The 8,956-nt window shown below is 43.0% G+C and overlaps 1 protein-coding gene across 3 annotated transcripts in view; it reads left to right on the top strand.

Annotated features, from left to right (window-relative positions):
* The window catches only part of LOC310761245 (uncharacterized protein), a 64,690-nt gene extending 56,889 nt beyond the window's left edge, over nucleotides 1-7,801 (top strand). Inside the window, exon 4 of one of the 3 annotated variants that reach the window (XM_083611120.1) lies at nucleotides 7,471-7,801. In XM_083611120.1, coding sequence (XP_083467246.1) covers nucleotides 7,471-7,596 — 126 coding nt within the window. In that variant the 3' untranslated portion in view covers nucleotides 7,597-7,801. The remainder of the gene's footprint in view (nucleotides 1-7,470) is intronic. The other 2 variants (XM_083611117.1, XM_083611116.1) reach the window with 2 other exon arrangements.
* The last annotated feature ends 1,155 nt before the right edge of the window (nucleotides 7,802-8,956 follow it).

The following is an 8,956-nucleotide window of genomic DNA, read 5'->3' on the forward strand; positions in this document are numbered from 1 at the left end:
GCAGATGCTGTAAAGCAGTCGAAGGCACATGCATACTCTGTCTGGTTCCCTGCCTCCTCACTCCTCCGTGTGGCCCCACGTTCTGGCAAACCACGCTACGCCACTGGACCTATCCACTGGGAAGCTAGTGTAGCAGCTCTGCCCCACACAGTGGCTCACTTCTGTGCCTAAAATAAAATGCCCACCATTACTCAGTAGCTGCATATATATATATATTGGCTTTTTGGTGGGTGCCAAACATTCACTGCTAATCATAATCCCACATTTTACGTTTCCCCTGCTGTCTGCTCAAATTTTCATTCCGAGAATGGCACAGTGCACACCAAAGCTGGCACTGAGAAGGACAAACAGCTTAAGGAACACTTTACAGTCTTTCCTTCCTTTGAGCAAAAGTGGTAAGAAGGCTTCCCTGGCCACTTCTGCTTCCTTCCTGGCCTGCCTTTACCCTGAGACTTGAGAGGGGTTGTGCTATTTATTATGTGCTGGGAAAGCGAAGAATGTTGCCATAGATGTGTGTGTGTGTGTGTGTGTGTGTGTGTGTGTGTGTGTGTGAGCAGACACACACAAACACACATTAGAAACCAAAAATAAAAAAGGAAAAGTAGGAGAGATTGAAAAGCAATTTCCTTTTAAGGTGTAAATTCCTCATTTTCCACATAAAAGTACAGGAATTAAGTGCTAAATCCTACTTTACCAGTTGGACCCCTGAAAAGAAGTGCAGAAAATAGAGTTACTGTTTGGCTTCAATTCATGTCTCCTGAAAGCCCTCGTATGCAAAATTACACTGAAATGGCCTGGATTTTTTCAAAGCCATCCTGCTGTTTGGGCTGACTTTTAAAAATGAAGCCTTGTCCAGCTTTATTTGTGTGGGTGGTTCATATTTTGTTCTGCCTGCTCTATATCATTTTCCTTCTCCTGCCATTAATCTTCGGTGACTATTCCATAGGGCTGTTTTACCCCCTTTTCTGCATGTGTCGCCCAGAGTGAAATTCGCGGGCTGAAAGATGAACATTCTCCCTGTATCGGTGTTTGCTTCAGAACCGGGCGGCTTTTGTGACCCAGCACACTGGGGTGTTTTGTTTTTGTTTCTGCTTAAGAAAAAGCTCGGCTGCAATGTGAGGAGGTCAAGACACAATCTGACAATTGTATGCTGCATAACCTGGGCAAAAATGGGTGGCTTATTTCTCTGAGAAAGATAGTGCAATTAGTGAGTGTGTGTGTGTGTGTGTGTGTGTGTGTGCACGCGTTGGGGGAGGGAAATGAAATGAATGTGAGGATTTTTTTAAAAAAATAAAAAACCCATTAAAGGCAAAAATGATACGCTATGCACGGTGGTTTGTGTATAGCACAGGGCATGTGGGAACACCTCAGATTTCGGTTTAATGCCCTCTAGAGGCCTACACAGAAGCCTATTCTGTTTCATAACAGTGAAGCTTTTGATCAATTAAAGAGCACGTGGAAAATAAATAATCCTTCAATGGGTTCCTAGGAATGCTTCTGGGAAGGATAGTCGCCTCCCTGTAAGGCCTTGAAGTGGTAGATGATCTAATTAAATGCACTGAAGTATCTAACTATAGTAGAATAAACATACTATATTTAAATAGGAACGTAATATATTACAAAAATATAATTCTAAATCCCTCCTCTCTCTCTCTCTCTCTCTCTGTGTGTGTGTGTGTGTGTGTGTGAGAGAGAGAGAGAGACGCAGAGAAATTTGGTCCAGTTTGGATTTTAATTCTAATTTATATTTTCCAAGGCAGTATGCAAACAGATATGCGCCTATCCTTTGAAATTCGCACGTTTCTGAATTTTGTGAAGCAGTTCAACCCAATTTTGTCAATATATTAGGCACATTAGATATAACAATAATAATAATAATAATAATAATAATAATAATAATAATAATACTCCACCCACCTGACTCTCTCTCTCTCCCCTCTCATCTATCTATCTATGACAGACAGGCACTCACATCCTCACAATTTTAAAAATAAATTTTAAGAAAGGTAGTGCTTTTGGGATTTTACTGAAACATAATCCTTCATCCTGCTACAGGATGATGTATAATGCCACATGTTGGAATTGTGCTTGTCCAAATTGCCATAATTTCAATCAATCAATCAATCAATCAATCAATCAATTGCTTTATTATTATTATTATTCCCCCCTCCCGCCGCTAATGTACATTTACTTCCTTACACTCCACACAAAAGGTCCCTCAGTTGCATGTAGAGACCCTCATACCAATGTAGAAAACTACCTGAACACTTTGCACAGGTGTGATACCTCTGTTGCAGCTCAGGCTCTAGAATATGACAGGCGTTGCTGCAATCATTAAGGCCCTTTTAGGACAGGATAGGGACAGAGGATGGGTTGGGGATAAAGAAGCATCCAAATGGCCGTTCATCAGCGCTGGAGCCAAGAACTGTGGCGCAAGATGAACTACTGTTTGTGCTACAACAGCTAAAGCCAATTTATAAGATCAGGCTGCCAGACTGTTTGGCTGCCAACATACTAATCTCCTGCTGTTTGCTTCTTGGGATGCTTTGTAATGTGGGCCGCTGGGAGTAGGAGTCTCAGGCAATGGCTGCAAATGGGAAATCCTCAATTTCTTGCCTGTTTAAACCCGGTCTGCACAATTTGTGGCCCACGAAGCTAAATTTAGTCCACCACTCATGCACTGGGGCCTGTCACAGGCCCGGCAATCCGTCTGTTTCTGCTGGGAAGAACAAACAGGAGGCTGATTGAGCCAATGGAGGGCCACTCTGCACGGCTGACAGGCTGCGTTCAGCCTGGGGGAATCACACATTTCAAATGTATTGGGTAACATTTCAGAGAAACATAATTAGAAGGGTGTTTTTTATTTTTTTAAAAATGAAATGCAGTGGGACTCAAGACTGCCTGACACCCTTCCTCACAACTCAAAACATATGGGAGCTGTTTGTGGTTATTTAGATGTACAGAGAGGCAAAAAAGAAGAAATGCAATGAAAAAATGGGGGACAAATAGATTCTCAGAAGTACTAAATACCAGTAAACTACAAATGTCCCTGTTTTCCAGGGACAGTCCCGGATTTACAGAAACCATCCTGATTTCTTCGTTGATCCCAGAATGTCACACTTTTCCTTAGGACGTCCCTATTTTCATCGGAGAAATGTTGGAATTACGCAACCCCTGAGCCAAGGAGATAAGTAACTATACAACCTTTAGAAGACATCTGAAGGCAGCCCTATATAGGGAGGTTTTTAATGTTTAATGTTTTATTATGTTTTTATAGATGTTGGAAGCTGCCCAGAGTGGCTGGGGCAACCCAGTCAGATGGGCAAGGTATAAATAATAAAGTTATTGTTATTATTATGGAATAGGAAGCCCCTATTTTCATTGGAGAAATGTCGGAGGGTATGAAACTACTCAGGCACTTTTGAGAATCCATTCACCTCTCATTGCTCTAGAAGGATATCTGCACATGCACAGCGATCGTTTCCTATCACCCCTCATGCTTCAGAGCTGAGTCTTTGCAAATTAGCAGGTGCCAGAGCAAGCCTTGTGATTCCTCACTATTTTATTATGCCTGCATACTTTGCTTTCCTCCAAGGAACGTCAGGGTGGTGTATACAGCAGGGTTTCCCAACCTTGGGTCGCCAGCGGTTTTTGGACTACAACTCCCATCATCCCTAGCTAGCAAGACCAACGGTCAGGGATGATGGGAACTGTAGTCCAAAAGCAGCTGGGGACCCAAGGTTGGGAAACACTGGTATACAGAGTTATCATAAGGATAACCCCAGCAGTGGGGAACTTTGGGGCCTCAAATTTCAGCGGTGCCTTCTGCGATGCCAAAATTCTGTAGTCCTGCCTCTTGCTCTCCAATCTAAATCATGGTTGTGGCGTCCCCTGCAGTGACCCTGAGGCTCTGTGCCCAGTGTGGCTGAACAGATTGTGCTCCCCTAAATCCGCTTCTGACCCCAGCTAGATCAGACCAGAGGCCTATCGCGTCTGGCAATCTCATTCCACAGTGGCCAGCCAGGCGCTTGTGGGAAGCCTTGAAGCAGGACACAAGGGGCAATAGCCCTCTCCTGTTGTTCTTCAGTGAATGGTATCCAACTAGAGTAACACTAGAGCAATATCTAGCCATCATGGTCAGAAGCCTTCGACAGGATTTTCATTCATAAACTTTTCAGCCCCACTTTTCAGCTTCTCTAAATTGGTGGTCTACAGCTTGTCATAGTGAATTCCATGGCTTCATAATGCCCTGTGTGGAGGACTTTCTTCTTTTCTCAATTCATCACCACAGATTCTTCCAAAGCTATATACGAGTAGGATTTGAACCCAGTTCTTCCACATGGAGATTTTGCATGCCTATTACACCATTGCTTAATACATAGTCACTTTGCCTTCAAGAATGATGCCAGATTTGTGCTAAACACATATCTGAGCATGCTGTGTCTTCCATGAATATTTCTAGTTTGGGCAAATCTGTGTGTCTTTTGTGTGTATATGTATGCAAAAATGTTCCTAATTATTACAAATGTTGCTCTGAGCTGGATCTGACACCGATCACTGTGGAATTGTTTTAAGATTAGCCTTGTCAAATTTGTTTAAATGGGCTAGGCAAATACATACAAATAATTCAGTTATAGGCAAAATTAACTAATGCTCTTTTTCATGGTGAGCTGCTGTAATGATTTTATATAGCAGTCAAACTATTTAAATACTAATGTTGCCTTCATGCTGTAATCACCACTCCAGTCAGATGTCATTTTTAGCAGCCTATAGGGAATTCCGTCCCTTAATTATTCTTCAATACACAAACCAAGCATTCTTTAATTGGTGTAAATTGAACAACGTCCCAATGCAAACAAGGAGAGGACAAACTAATCAATGATTCCGTGCATGTCTATTGGAAAGCTATTGCCATTAGATCAAGTAACAAATCCTTAACTCCATCAGCTTCAATTGCGCTACAGTCAAACAAACACTAAGCTAATGCTTTGGTACCATGGTATATGGCCAGAATGTGGCAAGACCTAAACCCAAAAAGTTAGCATGCTGGGGAGTGGGGTGGTGGTGGCCAGTCCATATTTAATGCATTCTAAAAATGCAGAAAATTATGAAGTGAAATAGAAAGCCAATTGCAACAAGACGGGAAAGCTCAGATAGAGCTGAAGACAGATGCTAAGCCCCATATAAGCACATCTCTTCCCTCCCCACAATTCTTGTGGTAGGCTTGAGGTTTCCCAGAGCTGATTCTTGTTTGTGGTATGGTGAAGTATTGCAGAGGAGCCTATTATATAACCCACAGCCAGGTTTTTTCCCCCAGTCTGGAACTCACAGGAACTCATCTCCAGTACCTCTCAGGTGGGTGCCATTGCCATTATAAGAGAACGAGGGAGGCTATATAGCAAAAATCAGCTTTAAAAAAATGACACTACAATGTTTGGTTCCTTTATTCCATTAAATTCTAGTCTACGTGATCCTGAACAAACATTTGCTGTCAATATTTGATTTTTAAAAAGTCCAACTCAATCAAGTAAATAAAGCATTAGAAAACATAATTTCCTTTCTTTATTAAACTAAATCCATTAAGACTTTAACATAAGTATGAATGGAAAACAAAGGGTACATACTTCTCGAAACATGGAAGCCTGTAGCACATTTGCATTTTAAAATTAATTGCTGACCTAATTATTTGTCAGTAGAGGCATAAATTAAGCAAATATGACTTACAGTAAAGCTTGGAGACACCCACAGGGTTTCTCCCCCCCCCCAAGAGTAAATGGCTGTATTGGTCCAGTATGACAATCCATCCTTCCTGTCATCTCAAGACCGTAGGAAGAATTTCTGGGAAACTGTACCATATGGAGACATGAGAGAGAATGATGTACTTAGATCTTCTGTACAAAGGAATGATAAGCCAGAAGTCACCAGAGAGAATCAGGAGACACAGACTTTGATTTAAGAAAAGGATGATGACGCTGCCTATCTCTACTTAGATAACAGTTTCTGTTGCTTGTAGCCTGGATGAACACAGATCTATGTAGCTGTCCAAAAGGAAAACAAACCCTCTGACCTCCTCAGCTTGCAAATTATTTGGAATCGAAGCCTGCTCTTTAAAACCAAAGAAATATGTGGAGAGTTGCAAACCACTAAGAGGTCCCAAGGAATGGTCTGGAGGCCCATGAAACCACCAACTTGCTGAAGCTACACAGGTCTTGGCGTGGTCAGTGCCTGGGTGAGTGGCTGCCTGGAAGCCACAGGTATGCCACCTTGGGTTAGGATAGAAATAATGAATGAATGAAGGAAGTTAAATAAGCAGCGCTCGTTCAAAAGAGAAGAAAGGCCACTGCTGTCTGTCCCTTTCTTTTCATCTCCATCCTCAGTGGTGCTCCTAGCATTCGTGACCTTAATTTCATAGTGCAATAACAAAGCCAAATATGCAAGGAGCTGCTCTGGCTTTTCATCAGACTGCTGGGGGTAAAGCTGTGCACAGTTACACCCAATTCTCAGACTGTGGGCTGTCAGGAGTGGTCAGCCAGTCAGGTTGAAGCCACAGCAATAGCTTCCTGGTGGTGGTATCACTGCTTTTTACTAGGAAGGGAAGACAGGCAAGACAGTTGTGAGTTTGGGGCTGTGTGGGTGCCCTGGCAGGAGCACTGTATTGCCTCTGCTGGTCCACCTGCACAGCCCCTACTTTGCTACTACATTGCATAGCCCTCTCCTGGCAAGTTGCAGAGGTGCCACTGCTGGGAGGCTATTGCTGCTGTTTTGTCCCAGCTGGTCAGCTGCTCTTAGGTTAAGATGGGAAATAGCCACTTGTTCCATCTCACAGGGTTTCTTTGAAGATATAAAGGGTGGTGGTGATGGAAGAGCACCATAGAATGATAGAGTTGGAAGGGATGCCGAGGGTCATCTAGTCCAACCCCCTGCAATGGAGGAATCTCAGCTAAAGCATCGAGGACAGATGGCCACCCAACTTCTGCTTCCAAGGAAGGAGAGTCCACCACCTCTCGTGAGAGTCTGTTACACTGCCAACCATGTCAGAACATTATTCCTAATGTTGAGTCAGAATCTCTTTTCTTGTAACTTGAATCCATTGGTTCAGGTCCTTCCCTCTGGAGCAAGAGAAAATGAGCTTGCTCCATCCTCCATGTGAAGCCCTCTAGATATTTGAAGATGGCCATTATATCTCCTCTTACCATGCTAAACATACCCAGCTCCTTCACTGTTCCCCATAAGGCTTGGTTTCCAGACCCTTGATCATCTTGGTCGACCTTCTCTGCACACGTTCCAGCTTGTCAATACACTTCTTAAACTGTGGTGCCCAGAACCATGTATGTCACATTGCGATGGCATTATAAATCAAGCAATGAAATAAAGCATCCTTAGCATTGCACAGAATTGCTACCCTGACTCTTGCATCTCTTTGTGTGTTTGATTTCTTCCTTTTCTTTCTTCCCCTTTTTTTTATCTTAGGGGCTGTCGGAAGTCATCTGTAATAGTTGTCCACTCTTAAGATGTGTTGCTAAGTGTTTAGGGTTGAACAGCAAGCATTCAGACAAGGCAAAGGAACGAAATCCATACATTCACCGACCTATGTGATACTTTCAAAGGGCCCACTCATAAGAGGAGGATCACACTCCGTTCTCATCCTATAGCTACATGAGCGACTCTGCTTTTTTCATTTCATGGCTGCTTCTATCTTGTCATCAGCTGGCACTGGCAACCCAGTGTATAGGATGTTTTTCTGATCTTTTTGCACTCATTAAATACAGCTGTCACAATAGTGAGTACGGGAATGCGTGCCAAACTTTTCTTATGCCACGTCAAAATAAAGCACAAACATTTTTTTTTTCAAAGAAAGAGAGAAAGATCTGAAACCTTTGAGCTTCTTGAGAAATCCGGAAATCCTTTTTATGTTGTTGTTTTTGACAATCTAAATTGTTCCATGGCAACATGCATTAAAATCTCACGGCAGAACAAAACGTCAACCTTCAGAATAATTTTTTTGGGTGAAAGAGGCAATAAACAAACAAATAAATGAAACTGCAAAGCTAAACTTGACTTTTTAGTAGTATAAAGAGCTTGGCTCTGAAAGTTCTGAGAACTGGGGCTTGGGCAATACTGCTGCAGAAGAAACAAGACACTTTGACAACATTGCAATGAATACCACTGCCCACTTTTTGACTTCTGCAGCTTTGGAAAAGATTTGGGGCTTTCAGCAAAAGCACAACAGTCTGCCATCTGCCCATCACCACCACCAGCAACACGAGAGCATAAGAAGCATTCTGCTGGAACAGGCCAGTGGCTAATCTGGTCCAGCATCCAGTTCTCGCATTGGCCAAAGATGTGCATGGGAAGACCACAAGCAGGATTTGAATGCAAGAACAGCCTCATCTCCTATGGTTTCCAGAAACTGGTATTCAGAAGCATACTGTCTGCCTCTCCCTAAGATCTGGGGAGAGGCATTTGCCGCTGCCACCACTACCACCACCAGGAAGGTACCAGGAACTATAGACTGTCCTATGCAAGGAGATGCCCTGTCTTCCCAGGGACTAAAACACCTGTAACTGGCTTTGGGTTGGCACAGGTGTGGTGCTATCCTGCCCTATGGAAAGCAGGATTTGAAACGGAAGTACACCGTAACATCCAGACCTGTGGCCAGCATTTTTTTGTGGGGAAGGGCTCCCGCATACACTGGGCAAGGTGGGACCGTGTGGAAGTGCTGCACTGGAAATGCAGTCTGCACTTCACAACATTTAGAAATCAGGAGCACAGACTTGCTAACGTTTTCCGAACATTATTTTTATTGAGTCGCATTAAAGATGCAGTTCATGAAGTGCAATTAATACAAACAAATTTGGAACAAATGAACAAACAAAGCAAAAGCAAACCGCAGACAAATTTTTAAGGTGACTTTACTGAACGTTATTTGCATGATTATTGCGGTCATCATTGCATT

Source organism: Podarcis filfolensis, assembly GCF_964270895.1.
Source record: "Podarcis filfolensis genome assembly, chromosome: 4".
Lineage (NCBI taxonomy): Eukaryota > Metazoa > Chordata > Lepidosauria > Squamata > Lacertidae > Podarcis > Podarcis filfolensis.